This window comes from Sphaerodactylus townsendi, linkage group LG15, assembly GCF_021028975.2.
Source record: "Sphaerodactylus townsendi isolate TG3544 linkage group LG15, MPM_Stown_v2.3, whole genome shotgun sequence".
Classification (NCBI taxonomy): domain Eukaryota; kingdom Metazoa; phylum Chordata; class Lepidosauria; order Squamata; family Sphaerodactylidae; genus Sphaerodactylus; species Sphaerodactylus townsendi.
In genome coordinates, this window is record NC_059439.1 from 15412171 (window position 1) to 15433902 (window position 21732).

Sequence of the window (21732 nt, forward strand, 5' to 3'; positions counted from 1 at the left end):
AAGCCAGCTAACAGTCCTTTGCTTAAATACTTGTGCAAATTTTCACTTGTCTGCAGGTGAAGACAAGACCTTGCTATTTATTTGCAAACTTCACCCCCAGCTGTCCATGAACAAGTCCCTTCCAAGGTGTTAGCTAAAGTGAGGGAAATGGGGAAAAAGTGGACCCATTAGAGATTAGCGAGTTTAGGAATGTGGAACGGAGGGTGGGGGGCGCATTTATGGGGATCTGGTTCATCCGTTGCCAAGTGCCAACTGTGCAGAAAAACCAGATTCGCACACAGGAAAGCCAACCAAATCTCATTGGCTTTGTGTTTATAGATTGGACAATTTTATAATATTCTCACCATAATTAAATCTTTTGATTCTGTATACAGTGTTGATGATTGTCATAGGATTCGTCAGCTTGCTCAATTAAAACTCAGGCGGTTATTGCTAAACTTGTCTGTCTTTGCATTACAATTAAATTTTTGTTGGATAAACTTTGGCCTCTAGTTTTGTTTTGATCCATTGCTTTAAAATTATGATGTAACTGGTGCGGGGGGGGGGGGGGGGGGGGGGGGGGGAAGGAATGCTAAACACAATCTGTCAAGTCACATAGGACACTTCCTTGGATGCTTACGTTTTAAACAGTAATTGGCCCAGGTAAAATAAATAATAAACATTGCAAATAAGTAATAAAGTAAAAGGATTGTCTCAGTTGTCCTATCATTATCAAAGGAAAAGCATTTCCTAGATATCTGCAAAAACCCTTCCCTCCCACATCATTGAATCATCTGGGTATTCTTTTATCAACAGTCTGAACATACGTTGGGGTTTTTTTCCCCAAGGTTCCTGATATTTCTGTGCAGGCAGAAACTCATCACATAAAGCGGATCCCGCTGAATCTCTGCTTGTCAGTTGCTGGGAAACAAGAAAGGAGACCTTGCGGGAGGATAACCCAGAGAGAAAATATGTCAGGTTCAGATTTTTAGTTTGGGTCATAGACATAGGCCCCTTCCGCACACGCAAAATAAAGCGTTTTCAAACCACTTTCACAACTGTTTGCAAGTGGATTTTGCTATTCCGCACAGCTTCAAAGAGCACTGAAAGCTCTTTGCATTATTCTGCATGTGCGGAATGAGCCAGGGAGAAACAATCCTAATAAACCACCGGGGTTCTTTTTTAAGGGGTGGAAAGAGTGACTTGGATTCGAGTTTTCCCTAAGCCATGAATCCATCGCCTGGCTTAAGGCATACCACTCTTCAGTTTTGTAAAATGGGAACAGCGAGGACATCCCTCCACACAAAATGACTGCGGGGATTGGCACAACACAATTTACATGGTACAACTGTTGATTCTAAAATGACATAGGCGTGATTTAACGGGAATCAGGGAAGACAGCAGGGATGGGATTCTATGCCATTGATTGTCTTAGTATGTCTCTAATGTCTACGCATGGTTGATGGTCACAGAGTCCCCTATGTATTGGCCATTCTGTTCTCCATTTCGATACCTGCCCAGAGCTCTAGCAAAGACTAGATAACAAACTGTCATTTGGTTTCTCATAAAGAATACAAGGAAAAGATTGGGAAGGGGATGGAGGGAAAATACCAAAAAAATCCTTTGTCGCTACGGTAAACACCAAAAGCCTTGTGCAACCAATCCTGACAGATCTTCCAGTCTCTTAATATTGATACACATGCTACAGTTATGTCGGCAAGCGAGCGAGTCAAAAACAGCACAAAACGACGGCGCTACAAAACTGTGCTTTGCAGAGGGATCTCCTCGCCTGTCACAACTCCCTTCTCCATTTGGCCCCCGCCCCACCCCGCCCACCCCAGATCCAAATTGATTCCAGCTTCTCCCCCTTCATAGTGGAGCAGAAACCAAGTGACAGCAGATGTGGCCCAAGGGATCCAGTCTGGGGGCCATGTGGACAAGGACAACTTCCCTCTCACGGGTATTGCTCCAGGAAGAGAGATTGATACATTCCAGAATTATACAAAAAAATTGCAATGAAGGGAATGCCTGGAAAGGTTAAAACAGTTCTGAGATGTCTCATCAACCCTTCTCGAGTGAGTCAGTGCTGGCCACCAGCGACCGGATAGCTCCCTCATTGGTCCGTGGCCCACAGAGTTTACATCCCTTCAACATGTGACAGATGACCAGGTCCACCAGAGGGCATTGAGGCCATGCCAAAGGGCCCCTTTATCTTTCAGACTTCACCTTATACTTGAGGATAAGGTAGGCCAAAAGCCTCAGAATGACAAAGAAGATGCCCAAGACAATGAAGTCCATGTAGAGTTTGGCTTCCCCGACATCCAGCTCTTCCAGAACCTTGGTAGGATCCTTGTAGGGACAGTTCATTGTCTTGCATTCCAGCTCTTCGCGTTCCAAGGCATAGATGGTCAAGATGACGCCTTCAAAGCCATACCTGAGCCAGGACACAAAAAACATGGTCACCAGACCTAGGTACAAACACTGCACAAAAAAGAATATCAAGAAGTTCGGGCCCAACGTTTGGGAGGAGAAAATAAGGGCATTGGCTACAATGGCTAAACTAAGGAACCCTGTAAATAGACAATCAAAGCATGAATTTGATGAGAAGTGAGAGTTGCATTTCTTGTATGTTGCTGAACCATTTAATTAAATAATCATAATAATATCAAAGGGGATTACAAATAGAAGCGGAGGAATTAATTGAATAGGTCAATGTGTAAAGCTACAAACAATTGTTTATTTGAGATGTATCAGTGGGTGTTATCTGAATAGCAGAATATTTGGTGAAATCAGGAATATGGAAGGTTCTCCCTCAAATCTGCATTCTGTTTTCACTGAATATTAAGTTCCGTTTTATTGCTATTCTGATTGCTGGCGGGGGAAGGGAGGGATCCTGAAAAAGTGGCACACTTACGTCTCTCCCTTGAAATGCAAGACCATCCAAAAGGCTACGGCACTTCCATACTATCATAATCGGTGCACACCGAAGGTATGATGTGTTAACTAGCAGCCTCACCTGACATAAGAGACATATGAACTCCATTGTAAGTAGGTCGGGATAGTCTTGAAACTGACGAAGAAGCCAGAGAATAGGAGGACAGGGATGGCTGTGACAGGACCGACAAAAGTTGCCACCTAGGAAACAAAGGCAGAGAAACAGGGAGACTCTGAGAATAAAAGGCTAAGCTGGGCTTTGGAGAAGGAATCTCCAAATCTTAACAGCTGGAGCTCTCAGAGTTAAACAAGATCAGGATCCAAAAACGTGTCACTCTGCCCTTAAAGAAACTGATAGTTTTTTTACAACTTCAAAGTGCGTTTTGATTCTATCTTGGCAGAACATTAGCCATGCATCTGTTAACAAAAATACACAGCAAAGGTAAAAGGAAATGAGACTACAGCTCATTCCACACATGCAGAATAATGCACTTTCAAACTGCTTTCAGTGCTCTTTGAAGCTGTGCGGAATAGCAAAACCCACTTGCAAACAGTTGTGAAAGTGGTTTGAAAACGCATTATTTTGCGTGTGCGGAAGGGGCCTACCTATAAAACTCACACATACTGAAACACACACATTCTACAAACACGACAATTCAGAGTAAAGAAAAAAAATAATGCAGATCAACACTGATAGATTTCTCCTCCCAGATACCAGCAAATTAAGATGGCTTTTCCATCAAGATAAATTGGTTTCGACATTCTGGCAACATACGTCGAATCCAGGAACTGTGGTTAAATAGGTTGGGAGGTTGATTTCTCTTCCAGAGGTGGACAGTTTTATTTTTGTCACAAGATTTTGAATTTCTACTTGAAAGTTCAGGTCATTCAATTTGACATCAAATTTCATTAAAAAAAACTGAGACAAGGGCATTTGTTTCTGTAATTTTTGCCTGCTTTTCTCTCAAGGTATAGAAATCCAAAGCGGGGTCCCCTTCTGCCAGGCCTTGTGAAATTCCCAGTGACTCAGACTTCCCTCTGCAGGAAACTGAAATCTGGTTGCAATGGTTAAGAGCAGGTGCACTCTAACCTGGAGAACCGGGTTTGATTCCCTGCTCTGCCACTTGAGCTGTGGAAACTTATCTGGTGAACCAGATTAGCTTGTGCACTCCAACACGTGCCAGCTGGGTGACCTTGGGCTAGTCACAGTTCTGTGGAGCCCTCTCAGCCCCACCCATGTGTTTGTTGTGGGGGGGGAAGGGAAAGGAGATTGTACGCTCCTTTGAGTCTCCTTATAGGAGAGAAAGGGGAAATATAAATCTAAAACTCTTATTTTTATTCTAAATATAATTCTGCAAAGGTTATAGTCTTAGATAACCTCACCCCGCACCAAAACAGACAACCCCCCCCCCCCCATCTGCCTAACCTGTACGGAAGTGGAAGCTGCTCCGATCACCAGCCCCAGAGATTGGGCCACCAAAGCGGTACAGGTGGACAGTGCGGAAAACAGTAAGAAGCGTGAGACTTCAGGGGGCTGAGCCGTCATCCAGTACACAATGCTGCAGTAGACGATGGGACAGATGACCTGAAGGATGCCGGAGGGGACAGATTAACACTCCTGGGTCCAAAGCAACAGTTTCGCCCCTCCCTGCCCTCCTCGTCTGAGAACTGCAGAGAAGGCAGGAGCTGCAGTGACGGGAGGCTCGAGCCGGTGGTGTGCGGCAGCACCTTGCAGGGCAGAGGAACCCAGCAAGCTCACCTGGAAAGGTATGTCCGCCATGGTCTTGGCTAGAAAATAGGCCTTCAGGCTGTACCAGTAATTCAAATGCTCTCTCAGAAATACAGACATCTCTAGGGGGACTGCAGGGAGAGACAGGGCGGATGAGCGGCAGTCAGCACGAAAACACAACCAGGCTGGAGGTCTCTTGTAAATACTCCGCACCTCCAGGTGACAGAGACCCCGTTCCCCTGGAGGGTGGACTCTGTGGTATCATACGCAGAAGCAGGCTACAGCAAACCAGCTCGGTTAGTTTCTTGGCTTGAAAACCCTGCAGGGTCCCCGTAAGCTGGCTGTGACAGACAGCAATTTCCATCCCCACCATCAGTCTTGGGGAATCAGAACCACCAGTGGCTCTCCTATGCTGGGGCACATCCACGTAGGGCTGTGCGTATTGAGAGTGTGTGTGTGGGGGGGGAGGGGGGAATACCATAGCAAATCATTTTAAGCACCCTCTTGGTTTCCCCCGGCACAATCACAGGACTGGATCGGGTGCTTACAGGTGAGGACGGTCGGCATCAATGCAGCGAACATGACAAAGAGCATCGAGAAGAAAAGGAAGCCGGTGTTGTTGAAGACCTTGGCGGCATCGTTGCCGATGTGCAGGTACAGCAGGCCGATCAACACGCCGATGCAGATGTGCGACATAAACCGTAGGTGGGTGAGAACCTGCATAAGGCAAGAGGGGTGCGTCGCTGTCACTGGCTCACACACGAGGGCACACAACAAATGGAACCTCCATTTTCAGAAGGAGTATACCTCACAGAACGAGTTAATGGACTGAACAATGAAATCACCAGTATCTTTCATGCTCTAGACTGGTGGTTGCCAACCTTTTTTCACTCATGTACCCCTTGGCAACCCATTTCCCTAAAATTATACCCCCGTATTAGCAAATCCATTATGTAATTTTTTCAGGTACCCCCAAATGCTCTGGGGGTGGGTACACGTAACCCAGGTTGGGGACCACTAGACCCATCAGAAAGGAAGCTCTATTCTCTTCTAAGCTTCTTCAATCCTTGATTTTAGAGTTCATGTTATTATTTGTTTTATATATTGCGCCTCCCCCCACGTGCATGAGTAGGGGGCCTTGCTTTACTGCAACCCACCTTTATTGCAGCAGAGGGCTTTTCCTTTACTGCAACCAGTTCCCATTTTGGGGAACCCATGAACTCTGTTAACTTTTTAAAAAACTGTAGCGCCACCCTCTCTCCCAACGCATACGTACCTGGGTCTCTTCCGTCCCCCCCCCCGCCCCTTCCCACCTGCCCTTCTCCAGTCCTTACCGTGTCTCGCAAAATGGACAGGAATGTTCTCTTGAAGAGGATGCAGAACTGGGTCAGGGTGCTGGTTGCGAAAGTATGGCTCTCAATGTGGTCCAGATCCTGAGGAGAACATGAACAAAGCAATGGCTTTATTAGCATCACAATGTTTTCCCAACTTGGAACCGGCAACCCCATCCCCAGCACACATTTGGTTTAGCCCTGATCTAGATCCCGGGTTGGGGAATTCTTGGGAGATTAAGGAGGTGGAATCTGAGGAGGGTGAGGTGGGTTTTTTTTGGAGGGGAGCAGACCCCTCAGCACTGTATAAGCATAAGCATCAGCATTTTATTGTCATTGTGCACGCACAACGAAATTTACAGCAGCATTCCTCGATGCACACAATTTCAGACTCATACCCCATCCTCACTTTCCCCTTCCTCCACCCATCCCTACACAGCCCCAAACACATCAACACGAAGCCGCGGAGTTTAGCATAGCCACAGCTCTAGAGTAGAAGCTGTCTCTAAGCCTCTTTGTCCTAGTTTTGATAGATAAGGTGACAAATTGAATCCAGAGACTGCACTCTGAGCCATTATAAACCCACGAAGCTGCCTTCTCCTGAACCAACCTTTGGGTCTTTTGAGGGCAGTGTTGGCTGTTAAGACTGGTGGCACATAGCAGTGTATTTCTATCCTAACATGCAAGGGTCAAAAGCACCTAGGGCAGCGGCTTCCAATTATGAATAGTTCCTTGCTAGGTCAGGCCAAAGTTCACCTGTTCCAGGATCTGGGCTCCTATATCAACCATGGCAGGAAGAAGAAGAAGAAGAGTTGGATTTATATCTCCTCTTTCTCTCCTGTAAGGAGACTCAAAGGGGCTTACAATCTCGTTTCGCTTCCCCCTCTCCCCACAGCAAACACACTGTGACAATCCACTGTGTGGTTCCCTTGAGGCCACCCTTCAGAGGAACCGGTCTCTGTTGCCTGGAGATCAGTTGTCATTTCAAAAGATCTCCAGTCCTCACCTGGAAGCTGGTAACCCTCCCCTGAACTGTAGCAGTCCCTGAGGATGAGCAGAAGGATTGGGTGATTTGAGATTCTCAGATTGGAAGACGAGACACCCCTGCTGCCCCCTCCCGGCCCCACTCACCACCACGCAGCGTCCGGGACAGGAGGAGTCCACTTTGTTTGGGCTGACCTTCTTCTCAGCCATGGTGCACAGCCCGTTCTGGACGGCTTGGAAAAGCATTGAATTGAGGTCCCCGTATTCTCCAGATGCCACCTCGATAACTGCAAAGAAGCAGGTAGACTGGGGTTTTCTTGGGGGGGGGGGGATGGTCTTACCCGCCATTCCATCCTGCAGACAAGGTACCTCTTGTGTCCTGTACTAACTAAATTTCACAACCCCTTTTGACTCAAAAATCATGGATTTTGCTCCTCCTGGGTATAAATAAAACCTGAGAATTCTTATTTGTGCATTAGTTCCTACTCCCCTCTGGTAAGGATTTATTCCACTCAGCATTTATCTTGCATCAGTGGCCTATGAAGAGCATAAAGGAAATCAACAAATCAGGGATACCCGGAGCAAAACAAAAATCCAGGTGACAATGATATGTGAAAACACAAAGCATGGATGAAAGGAATACTCATACATCCCATATGCTAACAGGCTGGTTCTTCCACAGTTCAGCCAATATTTAATCTTTAGCGCTCTTTCCATTATCTCACCAGATTTTTCAACCACTCTGTAAGTTCTGCCAGGGCAATTATCCCCGTTTTACAGATGGAAAGGTGGAAAAACTGAGGTCACAGAATAGCCACTTAGCAGTGGCCACCTGATGAGGTGACAAACTGAATCCAGAGACTGCACTCTGAGCCATTATAAACCCACGAAGCTGCCTTCTCCTGAACCAACCTTTGGGTCTTTTGAGGGCAGTGTTGGTTGTTAAGACTGGTGGCACATAGCAGTGTATTTCTATCCTAACATGCAAGGGTCAAAAGCAGCTAGGTCAGAGGCTTCCAGTTATGAATAGTTCCTTGCTAGGTCAGGCCAAAGTTCACCTGTTCCAGGATCTGGGCTCCTATATCAACCATGGCAGGAAGAAGAAGAAGAGTTGAATTTATATCTCCTCTTTCTCTCCTGTAAGGAGACTCAAAGGGGCTTACAATCTCCTTTCCCTTCTCCCTCCCACCACAGCAAACACCCTGTGAGGTAGGTGGGGCTGAAAGAGCTCTGAAGAACTGTGACTAGCCCAAGGGCCCCCAGCTGGCATGTGTTGGAGTGCACAAGCTAATCTGCTTCACCAGATAAGCCTCCACAGCTCAAGTGGCAGAGAAGAATCAATTGATTCCCTGCTTTGCCACTTAGAGTGCACCTGTTTTTAACCACTACACCACGCTGGAAAGGAAATAGCCACTTCCTTCCTGAACCCAACATCTGGTACACCACTGCTATAGCTGGAGGTTCCATCTGGCTACCCTGACTAAAAAGTTTTTATTTATTAAAATGTGTATATCCCACCTTTCCTCTTGATTCAAGGTGGCTTAGAGTAAAAACCATCCACAGACTGTGGGCTTTTCCACATTCTCCTTTTCCTTGCTTGGAGGTTCCTGTATCTTTGTGGGAGGGGGTGGGATTCTGACCCACATGTGTTTTGCTCTCTCTGGCAGTAGATTCGATATTACATCACTTTAGGCCAGATATACACTATAGTATTGAATTGGCCACTAAAGAGAGAAAAACCTCCTAAGAAACAGGAACTTACAAACAAGGAAAAGGATTGTGCGGAAAATTCCCGTATCTGATTCTTTTTCAGCCCTGTAAATAAGTGAGGGTCACTTACTGAAATCAGCTGGGTTGTGGTAGGTGGGGCAATGCAAGCCCAGCCCTTTCAGGTAGGGGATGAGGAGGGGCACAGCCCCCTTGTAGATGCACTGCCCTTGGCTCAAGATGTAAAGCTGAAAGAAGAAGAGTTGGACTCATATCCCACTTTTCTCTACCACAAAGAGACTCAAAGCAATTTACAATCCTTTCTCCACCCCTCCACCCCCCACCACACAAACGGCGCCTTGTGGGGTGGGGAAGGGGAAGAGTTTTAAGCTGCTTCTGGGCTAGGTGGGGCTGAGAGAGTTCTGAAGAACCGTGACTAACCCAAGGTCACTCAGGAGGCTTCATGTGGAGGAGCGGGGAATCGAACCTGGCTCTCCAGATCAGAGTCTGCTGCTCATGTGGAGGAAAGGGCATAAATGATGACTGGTGAAATCTGAGTGTGTCTGGTTCAACTTTGGCCAGGAACGGGATTGCAGCAGCCAGCAGAGCTATGCCCCTGCAGAACGTCTCACCTTATCAAACGTCTCAAAGAGTTTAGCGCTGGGCTGGTGGATGGTGCAGATGATGGTGCGGCCCCCTTGGGCCAAGGACTTCAAGAGGGACACCACCTGGAAGCAGGAGGAGCTGTCTAGTCCACTGCAGAAAGACAGCAAGAAGAAATCCCAGCATCAGAGAACATGCTGGGGGGAAGAATTAGGACTAATAAAAGGAAACACTTCTTCACGCAACGTGTGATTGGTGTTTGGAATATGCTGCCACAGAAGGTGGTGATGGTCACTAACCTGGATAGCTTTAAAAGGGGCTTGGACAGATTTATGGAGGAGAAGTCGATCTATGGCTACCAATCTTGATCCTCTTTGATCTGAGATTGCAAATGCCTTAGCAGTCCAGGTGCTCGGGAGCAACAGCCGCAGAAGGCCATTGCTTTCACCTCCTGCATGTGAGCTCCCAAAGGCACCTGGTGGGCCACTGCGAGTAGCAGAGAGCTGGACTAGATGGACTCTGGTCTGATCCAGCTGGCTTGTTCTTATGTTCTTAACAACAGAAGAAGAGTTTGGATTTATATCCTGCTTTCCTCAACTGTAAGGAGTCTCAAAGCATCTTACAAATTCCTTCCCTTCCTCTCCCCACAGTAGACCCCCTGTGAGGCAGGTGGAGCTGAGAGAGTTTTGAGAGGACTGTGACTAGCCCAAGGTCACCCAGTAGGTCTCATAGGTAGGAGCAGGGAAACAAATCCAGTTTACCAGATTAGTGTCCGCTGCTTATGTGGAGGAGAGGGGAATCAAACCCAGCTCTCCAGATTAGAGTCCACCTGCTCTTAACCACTACAGCTCAAAAGCAAATGTGGAGGCACTACAGAGAGGATCAGTAGTTTGGGGGCTTTTCCAGTCTTCTGCTTTTATTTTTAGACCATTTACATGTTTAAAAGCATGTTTTCTTGCAAACCACTTTAGGCTTGGCTCCGGGTTTCTAGGGCAGCCCTTCTGGGCCTCATCTGTGGGTTTGCGCTGGTTCCTTGGCTCAGAAGGAGACCTGTAAAATGGTCTTGGCTGGTCTTCTACTTAAACTAATGTTCTCCTATCCATTTGCTACTTGACCTTGGACAACCCAGGACTTCACATGGGATTATTCAGTGGTTGTGGTTCTCAGGACTCTTTAACACATTCAGATAAATATGGGGATGCTGCAGTGATAGATTGGATTTCACATCTTCAGGAGGTCATATTTAGGAATGCTCCTTTACTTTAAGAACTTTCCGCAAGCAGAAATCCAGCATAGTGATCAACCTTTCCCCCAGTGGTGCTAGTTTTCTATGGGCAGGTAGGTTTTTCATGTAGAGAAAATTAAAGCTGTCAAGAGCTCCCATCTCATGCCCGCCTTAAAGAGAATCTAGAAGCCCCCGAGGTTCTGTTCCCCGGCCCCCTGGCAGCTTCCCCATGGATCGGGCCGGCAGAACTAGAAAGCCGAACTCCTACCTGGTGGGTTCATCAAAGAACATGACCGGGGGATTGTTGACTAGCTCCAGTGCGATGGCGAGGCGTTTGCGTTGCCCCCCCGGAGAGGGATACGGTGCGGGTGTAGGAACATTCCAGAAGGCTCAGCGCTGTCAAGATCTCATTCACCTGGGAGGGCGGAAAAGGGGAGAGAGAGAGAGGAGTTGCATGCAGTCCAGTACACCAACTCATTCCATCTTCGCTGCTCCCAAAAGAGCAATGGGCTCAGCAATCCATCCTTGATCACCAATGTCCAAAGATACAGGCCATTAATTTCTTCCTCCTCCTTCCTCTCCTGAAGGGGACACATGAGTCAGATGCAAAGAGCTCGGCTCCCTGCCAACTAAGGAGATCTTTGCTAGGAGTCACCTGCAAGCCAAGAACTTCTCACATCTCGGAACACAGAAAGTTTAAAGACATTAATGTCTGCTGGAGCCAGTAACCATCCATGTTAGACGGCAAAACACCTTCACGGTTTTCAGGGCCGTGAGTCCAGGGGCAGAGAGAGAAGGAAACAAATACTGAAAGAGCCGCCCTCATGTGTCTTGGCTCTGTGTAAATTTGGACTAAGGAGATGCAGAGAATCTCTTTGCGACTTGGATTTTCAAAAAGGAGGGGAAGGGATGGAAACTCACCAACTCTTTCTTCACTTCCTGCTTCTCATTCAGTTTCAGATTTGCTGACACCTGAATATGGAACAGAAAGCATCCAGAAAATGAGTTTTTCCAGACTCCAGGGCATAATAAACTACCCCACCATCCTCATTATTGTCTACTCAGACAGGTAGCAGCCCTTGGTGGTCTGATTTTTTTCATACCCCCTGCTACCTCTGATCCTTACTGGAGATGCCAGGGATCGAACCTGGGAACTTCTGCATGCCAAGCAGATGCTCTACCACTGTACCACGGATGCAGCTGTACTGCCCGGGAAACTTTCCTGTGTGATTATGCGGATCATCCTCTCAGAATGCAGGACCCACAACCCCAGGTGCACGAGGAGAGAGAAGTCCTCCAATGAATGGAAGGGTTCTTCAGTCCTAACACCTGTGAGTCTCTGGAAGACCCCCTCTCCCTTTCCCAGGGCTGCCTCAAACCCTCCCTCCTTCCGAGACTGGCTTGGCCTTTCTGGTTCACTCACCATCATGGCCTCACGCACATTGAGGTGCGGCAACAGCATGTCGTCCTGCATGATGTAGCAAGACATCTTCCGGAAAGTGCGCAGCTCCCTCTGCCTCCCGTTGACCAGGATCTGCCCCTTCATGCCCGTCTCCCTACAAGTGACAAGAACTGTGACCAAAGCATGCGCGGAATGAACCGCGGAGTCGCAACCAGCCTATAGTGAATGAACTAGCATTTTCTCAGTCTGCAAAAAGTGCTACTTGTAACTGGTTAGAGACTTTCAAGGATTGATTCCAGGTGTGTGTGTGAATGTGGGGGGGGGGGGAAGGGGTCGCTTGGCAAAATATCTGGTGGGTCTTTATGCCCACTGGATGGGGCCACTCACTGATGGACTCTCTTCTTCTGGATGGCTTCCAGTCCTGGTTGCCAGGCTCAGGGCGGCTGACAATAAAATCATTTCTGTACAAATCTCACAACAATAAAATCATTTCTGTACAAACCTCACCACAATAAAATCATTCCACACAACATCTATCAAATATTAATAAGTCCATTAAAACCATTAAACTTTTTTGCTAACAGTTCCTTGTTTAATAAGAAACCACTTGGAACTTGCATAGAAAGGCCGAAGTCTATTTATTAACAATTCTTAACATCTAGTTACAATCTTTAGTCAACAGTCATTCTGTTTCTAAATAATGACTTCATGTTCATGGGTGTAATGGTAGACAGAAGGGTGGATAAACGATATAGCTATATGTATAAAATAATGATTAAAGCAGCCCATGCAACAATAGCCTTGGGCTGGAAAGAAAAGAAAAAATGGACATTTCAGAAATGGTTAGAATATATCTGGGAACAAGTGACACTTGATATTTTCAATATACTAACCAAAAATAAGACATGGCAAGATAAACAGAATGAAAATTTGAAGATATGGATAATATACATGGACTGGATGAAAGAAGCTCGAGTCAACGAAGAAATAAGGGAGAAGAGGCTACAGAGAATGAACTTACTGCTGTTTGTGTGACAAAACTATGAAGAAGAAGTAATGGGGGGAGGGAGAAAAGGGGGGGAAGTATTGTTTGAAAATGTATGAAGAAGGAAATTACTATAAACTGTAAAATTCAAATGATACAATAAAATTTTTTTAAAAAAACAGTCATTCTGTTTCAATGTGTTTTAAATTTGCAGTCCTTTGACTGAGAGGCCGTGGCACAGGATCTCCTTGTGATGACGGTTTTCTGTGCCTCCTCACTGCAGAGCAATTGCTGGCCAAAGACAGCGACGGATCTGTAGCATCAGCCTAACTACGGTGAAAGTTCTGAGCTCAGTAACAGCCCCAGCCCTTTTGGGAAAACAGAAACTGCCTCACCGATAACCAGCCAGGATGTTCATTAGGGTCGATTTCCCGGCCCCAGAGGGACCCATGATGCCAATAAGCTCTCGTCGACAAAATTTCCCAGAGAGACATTTTAGCAGAGTCTTATATCCTGCAAAAGAGAACATAAAGAGGGGTCAGGCATGTGATAAGGATCACCCAGGAGGTCCGAGACGGCTAAGTTTTGGTCCATACAGAAGATCTACCAGTCAACATTTATTTGGCAGAAGGATCAATTTGCAGTATGGGGTCACCAGACCTGGTTGCTTTCAAACTTCCTTTGGGAAAGAGAAGGGCACCAAAATTCAAAATAATATGTGAAGGCCAAAAGGGAGATGACTTTGCCCTGCTTGAAGATGGTCCCTTCCATGGATATCTAGAAGATGCTCATTCAGATGAACACAAATGAGTTTTGATAGGTCAGAATGACCAACTGTTGAGGAAACAAAGGACAAAAATGTACAATAACATGGAGCATTTTGGCAGCACTTTCTTGCAGGTTTACTAGTTGCCTGCCTCTGGTGGGAGGGGAGGGAAGGACCCTGCAAAAGAGCCCCACCCCCAGACCTGCAGGAAATGATGCTATATGACATCACATCCACCTGAAGCCCAGGTGTGATATAAGCACATCAGGGGGATGTTTTGGTTGGTCAAAGCATCTCCCAATATGTTTATGGCACATCTGGGGGCTGAGTCAGACCTGGCATCACATATTGTGCGCCATCATTTCTGTACCCTCCTTCCAAACTCCTGGGAAGATTCGTCCCATATTGCAGACAGGTGGCTGAGAAGCAGCACATCTTGCCTAGGTATACCCTGTGAGATTCTGACAAGGATAAGATTTGAATGAGAAAGATGGCAGCTTACAGACAAAGGCAGCATCTACTGATTGGGAGGGAGTCTCTGGCCGGCTATGACATTTAAGCTGGGCCTTCGTTTGATCTTTCAGTCTCCAGGTGTAACACCTGGGTGGGGCCAGAGGTGTGAACCACAGACCAACAGCCAAAGGACTCTTGCCCCTTCCCACATGCCCCTGCGCTTGGGCAAACTGGCTGACTGAGTGCAGAACTGGTCCAAGGCACAGCTGGTTACTGTTTGTTTCTATTTCAATGATATTGTTCTTCATTGTAGTAAGTGGCTTTGGGATCCCTTTGAGGAAAAAGAAAAGCAGGGAATGCATATTCTGAGCAAGAAGTTATTCACAACCAGATTTTCCTGAATGGACAAGTCAATTCAGAAAGTGAGCAGTAATACCACAATAATACCACAAAATACCACAATAATACCACAATAATACCACAAAAACACAGTTTTCCTGTAATGTGTGGAAGCCTAACAGATTTGACTGTGGCGCAAAATATCATAGGCAAGAATCCACCATGTACCATGGATCACAGCTCCTGCTTTCAGCCACAAACACCCTAATCTTGTCTGCGTGACACAAGCAAGTATTTTGGTCCCTACCCCACTGCGCCAACCCGATGCCCCTCCCCCAGGCTAAGCTGCCAAAAAGCCAAGCCGAGCTGCTGTGAGTCAGGGAATGCTCAGCCAAAACCTGAAAGCCGAATCAATCTGGGGCCACTGCCCAATTCCTGGAAGAGAGGTAAGGTCAGCGTTGGCCAGCCCACCCCTAAATGGACTGCAGAGGCAGGCGGTTTTGCAAGGCTTTTAACCAGCATCCATTATGCAGAGCAAGCTCAAAGTATCTCATTGCCCCGAGCTGGGGACATCCAACCCCTCCTGGGCCTGCACCACCAGCTTGGTCAGACCCTGGCTTCTGACAGCAAGGAGCCAAGAGGCGGTGCAAGCTGAGTTCCTGCGGCGTGGGGCACCCACCCCAACTGCCACCCCAAGCAGTTGATTGGTTGGGGAACCAAGATAGAGACAGAGCAGGAGGAACGGATGCATTGAGTAGCCCATGAGACTACAGCAGTGGTGGCGAACCTTTGGCACTCCAGATGTTATGGACTACAATTCCCATCAGCCCCTACAATTGGCCATGTTGGCAGGGGCTGTTGGGAATTGTAGTCCATAACATCTGGAGTGCCAAAGGTTCGCCACCACAGGACTAGAGGGTGGGGGCAGAGCACGTGGTGGACCAACCAGAACAGAAGAGCCCACGGTAGACTCTGGCCAGCTTGGATGTTGTGATGATGGGGCTGCAATGTGAATTCATAGGCAGTTACTGCAGGTGCCAAGTTGATCAGACTCCAATGCTCCAGCATCCAACAATTTGGAGAGGCAGGCTTCACCACCACAAAGAGGGTGTATCTATGGAAAACCGTGCCTAGGGAAAGCACTGAAAACCCCTCCCCCTCCCTCCCCTGCAGCCTGGCCAGGTCCAGCATTAAGCTGCACCCACTGCTGCCAAAGGCCACGTGACTTTGGAGGCAGCTCTTCCATGGCAGAACCAGCAGTATAACACTGGACGAGTACTGTGTTCAGTTCAGTTCAGTTCTGGTCGCCACATCTCAAAAAGGATATTGAGGAGATAGAAAAAGTGCAGAGAAGGGCAACGAGGATGATTGAGGGACTGGAGCACCTTCCCTATGAGGAGAGGCTGCAGCGTTTGGGGCTCTTTAGTTTGGAGAGGAGACGGCTGAGGGGGGATATGATTGAAGTCTATAAAATTATGCATGGGGTAGAAAATGTTGACAGAGAGAAATTTTTCTCTCTTTCTCACAATACTAGAACCAGGGGGCATTCATTGAAAATGCTGGGGGGAAGAATGAGGACTAATAAAAGGAAACACTTCTTCACGCAACGTGTGATTGGTGTTTGGAATATGCTGCCACAGGAGGTGGTGATGGCCACTAACCTGGATAGCTTTAAAAGGGGCTTGGACAGATTTATGGAGGAGAAGTCGATCTATGGCTACCAATCTTGATCCTCTATGATCTCAGATTGCAAATGCCTTAACAATCCAGGTGCTCAGGAGCAACATCCTGCACGTGAGCTCCTCAAAGCACCTGGTGGGCCACTGCGAGTAGCAGAGAGCTGGACTAGATGGACTCTGGTCTGATCCAGCTGGCTTGTTCTTATGTTCTTATGAGGCCAGGCTGAGCCCACAGTTCTATGTTGGTCTTGCCTGGGCCAGGGCCAGCTTTAAATTGTGGGCTTGCCTTCAGCTGATCTCGACCAGGCCAAGCCCAATATCGAACTGCCAGCTTGGCCTGGCCGGGCTCATCTTTATACTGCTGGCTCTGCTACTGAAGTCCATGTGGACTTTAGTGGTGGAGCCCACAGTTTAAAGCTGGACTTATCTGGAGCAGAGCAGAATTCTTCATGGAGAGGAGGCTGGATGCTGAGGGCGCTCACCTTTAAGTGGCACCCAGGACGTAAGCCCTGGTTGTCCCACCCTAGATACGCCTCTGACCACAAATGCAGAGGAGGCCAATGAAATGAAAGGGCAGTCAAGACCCACCCCTGCGCTCACATCTACTGGAGTTTCAGCAGTCAAAACAACCACCACCCAAACCAATTAATATCGTGCATGCCCCTTCTTCCACATCATGGTGAAAAGCCATGTGGCAGAGCCGATTCTCTCTGGGAAAACCATGTCAGGTGGGGAGCCATGTCAGCCCACAGGATCAGATCAACATTTCCCAGGTTATGTGACACTGCAGCATTTGATGAACACTGACTTACAAAATCGTATTTCCTGGGAAATTCTGTTGGTCTTTAAGGCGCTACTGGACTCAAATTTTGTTCGGTCACTTGAATGCACATGAAACTTCTTCCAACTGAATCAGATACTTGGCCCATCAAAGTCGGTATTGCCTACTCAGACTGGCAGCAGCAGCTCTCCACAGTCTCAGGCTGAGCTCTCTTACATTCTCTACTGCCTGATCATTAGCTGGAGATGCTAAGGACTGAACCTGAAACCTTTTGAATGCAAAGCCCTGTCACTGAGTCACAGTCTCTCCAAGAGAAACGGTACCGGGGGAATCCAATCCTTTCCCTGTAGCATCATTTTGTTGAACCCACCTCTGACTTTTAATCTTAAAAGAGAACATCAGGGCGGACCTCTAACAGGGCAAGGAAAACATTAGGCATTTGAAAAGCCATTTGTCTGTACCAACACAAGGGGGCGCCAGAACATCACAGCTCTGCTCCATTCAAGGACTCACCTGGACTACCCTTCTGTCTTTCTTCCTTTACAAAAAGGGTAGGGTCACCTGAAAGTTATCAAAAAGAATATTCTGTACCTTTAATACTCAAGTACTGTGAAACTGTATTTGCTCTGAATTATTAGCCTCCTCGTCAGGTTGAAAAAATCTCCAGGCAAGGAGCCACCACCAAATAGAGCACAGGTGTCAAACTCGCGGCCCTCCAGATGTTATGGACTACAGTTCTCATCATCCCCTGCCAGCATGCTGGCAGTGGATGATGGGAACTGTAGTCCATAACATCTGGAGGGCCGCGAGTTTGACACCTATAAAATAGAGTATCCTTTGCGTGGCTTGATGCCACCTTGAGATCCCATCCCTCGAGGGACCAGGTCAGCTCTGCTCCTGAGCTATCACATGCCACCCTGTACCCCTACCAGCTTTAAAACCACCAGCTTCCAGGTGAACACTAGATCTCCTTGAGAACTACAACCGCCAAGCTCAGTTACCCGGGAGGAAATGACGGCTTCAGGACACTATAGCACCCAGTCCCTGCTGAGCCCCCTTGCCTCTCCAAACGCCACCGTCCCCAAATATCCAGGGATTTCTCAGCTTGGTGTGGCAACCTTAACTGGATTCCACCAGGCCGCCCCTCCGCCAGCCTCTTCGCAGAAGCTTCCAGAGGGAGGCCGCTTCTGCCAGCCAGATCATTGACCGACAGTGACCCATTTCGGATGCGTGCGGCGGCATTAATCTTGCCGAGAGCTGCTGGGGACTTAAGCATCTGATTAGCCCTTTTTTGCCGCTGGGACTGCAAAGAAGTCAGATGGCACGTGAGCCGCGGCATCACACCCTCCCTCCTTCTCTCTCTCTGGTAGATCTGCTGTCTGAGGGAGATGGTCTGTAGGGTTGCCAGCGCCAGGTTGGGAAATCCCTGGAGACTTCGGGGTGGAACCCAAGTAGGATGGGCTTGAGGAAGACAGGTACCTCAGCAGGTATAATGCCACTACTGGCCTCACCCTCCAAGGATGCCATTCGCAGATGAGGGGGCAGTGGAGGGGGTGGGAGCACTAGGCACCACTCCCACTGAGAGCCAGCATGGTGTAGTGGTTAAGAGCAGATGGATTCTAATCTAGAGAACCGGGTTTAATTCCCCACTCCTCCACCTCCACCTGAGTGGCAGAGGCTTATCTGGTGAACCAGATGTTTTTCCGCACTCCTACATTCCTGCTGGGTGACCTTGGGCTAGTCACAGTTCTGTCAGAACTCTCTCAGCTAAACCTACAATCTCACCAGGTGTCTGCTGTGGGGAGAGGAAGGTAAAGGAGCTTGTAGGCCACCTTGAGTCTCCTTACAGGAGAGAAAGGCAGGATATACATCTAAACTTTTCTTCTCCTTCTCCTTCTCCTTCTCCTTCTCCTTCTCCTTCTCCTTCTCCTTCTCCTTCTCCTTCTCCTTCTCCTTCTCCTCCTCCACCCCCCCCATGGGTCACACAGTGGGTGCATTCGGCCATCTGCCTTTCCCTCTCCTCCCAGGAGTGGGTAGCTGGGGAAAACTCTGTACTGCCTGCTGCCACCCCATGCCAATCTTCCTCTCTTCCCCTTGGTGGATGGGGTTGGCAGAGCTGTGGTTATTGCGGGGCACCAAGGGGAAGACTGGCAGGGACCAGTGGCGATCTACTTGGGCACCGGATTATAGCAGGGGAGATTTCCCCTGCTCAGAATCCACCCCCAGAATCGCCACCCCAGCAACCATACAGACTGCAGTGGGGGGGGGGGGGTGGTGGAACAGCAGGGGCAGGAAATGTGGGTGCTATTTCCCACCCGCCCCCTGCTGCTGGACTTCTCTCTTTCCCTCTTCTTTTCTCTCCTCCTCCCAGGGTTGCTCGGTACCACCCCCCAATGTGCTGCTCCCCTCACTGTGATAGAGTCCGGGGCGGGGGGGGGGGGCACAATTTCAGTGCTTCCCCTGGGTGCCATTTTCTCCAGGGGACCTCTGTAGTCTGGGAAGCAGTCGTAATTCCGGGAGATATCAGGCCTCGCAGGGAGGCTGACAACGTTATCTGTGGTGGGATAAGGAGGGGAGTACAGGAGCAAAAAGCCAAAGAACAGGCCTGGGGGTAGGAAGTCCCACTTAAATCAGCTTGCACAACTTTGCTAGACTTGATATTGCTTATTAGGACAGCAGCCACACAAGCTACACAGGACACTTCAGCAGTTCTGATGCTTTCCGGTTTGATAGAGGGATTTGTGTAACCCAAAGGCTTCCTGTTTCTCTTTGACCAACCGAAGCCAGCTCAAGAAAAAGCAACTGTTTTTCCCCTGTGGCTTGCTGCTGCCTATTACAACCTAGTAAAATCCTTCGTGGGCCAGATTGGACTATGGATGGAAGAAGGAAATGCCTGGCTTTTTTCTGAGTGTGTACAGCTTGGCTCACTGCCACGAGCAAACTCCAGCTCCTTCCTCTGCAGGCATCTTTCTGCAGGGCAGCCGCGCTCTGCAGGAGGCACACACTGCCCTAGATTGTGCCAATCGAGCCAACAGTTCCCTAGCAACCACAGAGAGCTTTCCCACAATGCCTTGCAATTAACAAAATGGTTGCTCCAGGGAGACAACACTGATGGGTAGTGTTGCCAACTCTGGGTTGAGGAATTCCTGGATATTTGGGGGTGGAGCCTGGGGAAAGAGGGGCTTGGGGAGGCATACCGCCATGTAGCCCACTCTCCAAAGAAGCCATTTTCTCCAGAGGAACTGAGACAGGTTATGCTGACAGAGAGACCAATGTTACCCAGTGAATTTTAATGGTGTGGGGGATTTGAACCCACCCTCAAATCTCCAGGGTTTCCCCAACCCAGACTTGACACCTCTACCAAGGAGGCTGTGCTACATGGACCCGGTTCTTCGTTTGACACTCTAACCACTGTACCACATTGCCCAAGACCAATATTCACCTGAGGAAAACTGTGACGCAGCCTTATTTTTTTCTTATTCCTTGCAGAATGGATCCCAAACTGTCATCATTACTGAGAGAGCAAGGAATCGTGAAATTTTATTTGGAAACAGCTAAAAAGGAAATATCACCAAGAGCAGAACTGCATAGTAGAAATGCCAGAAGAGTTGTAAACGATGGAAGTTCAAAATCAGTTCACCTGGGGAAACTGGCTGCTTCAGAGGGCGGACTTTGGGCATTATCCCCTGTGGAGGTCCCTCGTTTCCCCCAACCCCACCCTCCCTAAAATGCACCCCTAAATCTCCAGGGTTTCCCCAACCCAGATTTGACACCTCTACCAAGGAGGCTGTGCTCTGTGGACCCAGTGAAAAGCATCGCCCTAAGTGGTAGAAAATATACCAGCCAGAAGACAGGTTGAAGCAGGTTAAAGGAATCTGGCAGGTTAGGAGGACGGAGGAGTTATAATCCACCTAATCTCATCTCATCTTGCAGATCTGATCTTCTTTGGATTTCTACTCTTGGCATCAGCACTCGCTCAAAGTGTTTGCCTTTTCTTTCCTAGGACTGGGGAGGGGGCAGAATTACTAAATCCAATTTCAGGGAAGAGGAATTTACCTGGGCAGAGTTTTTGTTTCCTTTCCAGGTCTCTGGGTGAGCATGCCTAGTGGCTCCAGCAAGAAACTGACCAGCAGTATGATGGTTTGCTGTTTGGTTGTCTAGATTACATTTTTGTGTTTTTTTGGTCAAATCCTTTGAGTTCCCCAGTGGGGAGAAACATAGAATGGAAACAGTTATATAATTTTTTTAATCCTGTTTTCTGAAATCAGGGCTCTTTGTGTACATTTTGAAACAACTGACAAAATTTGCTAGAAGTTTGGAACTGTTGCCTTGTCGAAGAATTTCCTGGCTGGAAATGGGTTTGTGGCTTTTCTGGCTGTTGTGGGTTTTCTGGGCCGTCTGGCCGTGGCCTGGTAGTTTTTGTTCCTAACATTTCACCCACAGGTATGGCTGGCATTGCGGGTGAAAAGTCGGGAGCAAAAACTACTGGACCACAGCCACACAGCCCGGAAAATCCACAACATCCATTTGCAATCATTCTCATTTCCAGTGGGGACACGTCTGTGTTGCACAGAAGTACATAATCCAGTTGGAGAAACCTGCATTCTCCACAAAGCCGAGCCTTTCATTTCCCCACAATACAGAAAAACCAGTTCCTCCCCATTTTCAAGGCAAAGAGAGTTTAATATTGGGGTCAGAAGCATATCTAGGGAAAACTTAGCCTGGTGCAAAATCTGAGTTTTCTGCCTCCCCCCACCACAACCAGAGTATGGAATCAGTGTATGGACCGTGTGTGTGTGTGTGTGTGTGTGTGTGTGTGTGTGTGTGTGTGTGTG

General features: G+C 48.0%; 1 protein-coding gene across 1 annotated transcript; it reads right to left on the bottom strand.

Moving 5' to 3' along the window:
• Positions 1 to 1125: 1125 nt before the first annotated feature.
• LOC125444005 (ATP-binding cassette subfamily G member 4-like) lies at positions 1126 to 18236 on the bottom strand. The gene is given in 17 exon segments (XM_048516444.1): positions 1126 to 2413; positions 2996 to 3114; positions 4340 to 4498; positions 4673 to 4773; positions 5191 to 5359; positions 5977 to 6075; positions 7105 to 7244; positions 8798 to 8912; positions 9297 to 9420; positions 10761 to 10840; positions 10842 to 10907; positions 11414 to 11464; positions 11916 to 12048; positions 13275 to 13392; positions 14745 to 14835; positions 15467 to 15551; positions 17899 to 18236. Coding segments are annotated over 17 exon segments (2214 nt in total). The 3' UTR covers positions 1126 to 2187.
• Positions 18237 to 21732: the final 3496 nt, after the last annotated feature.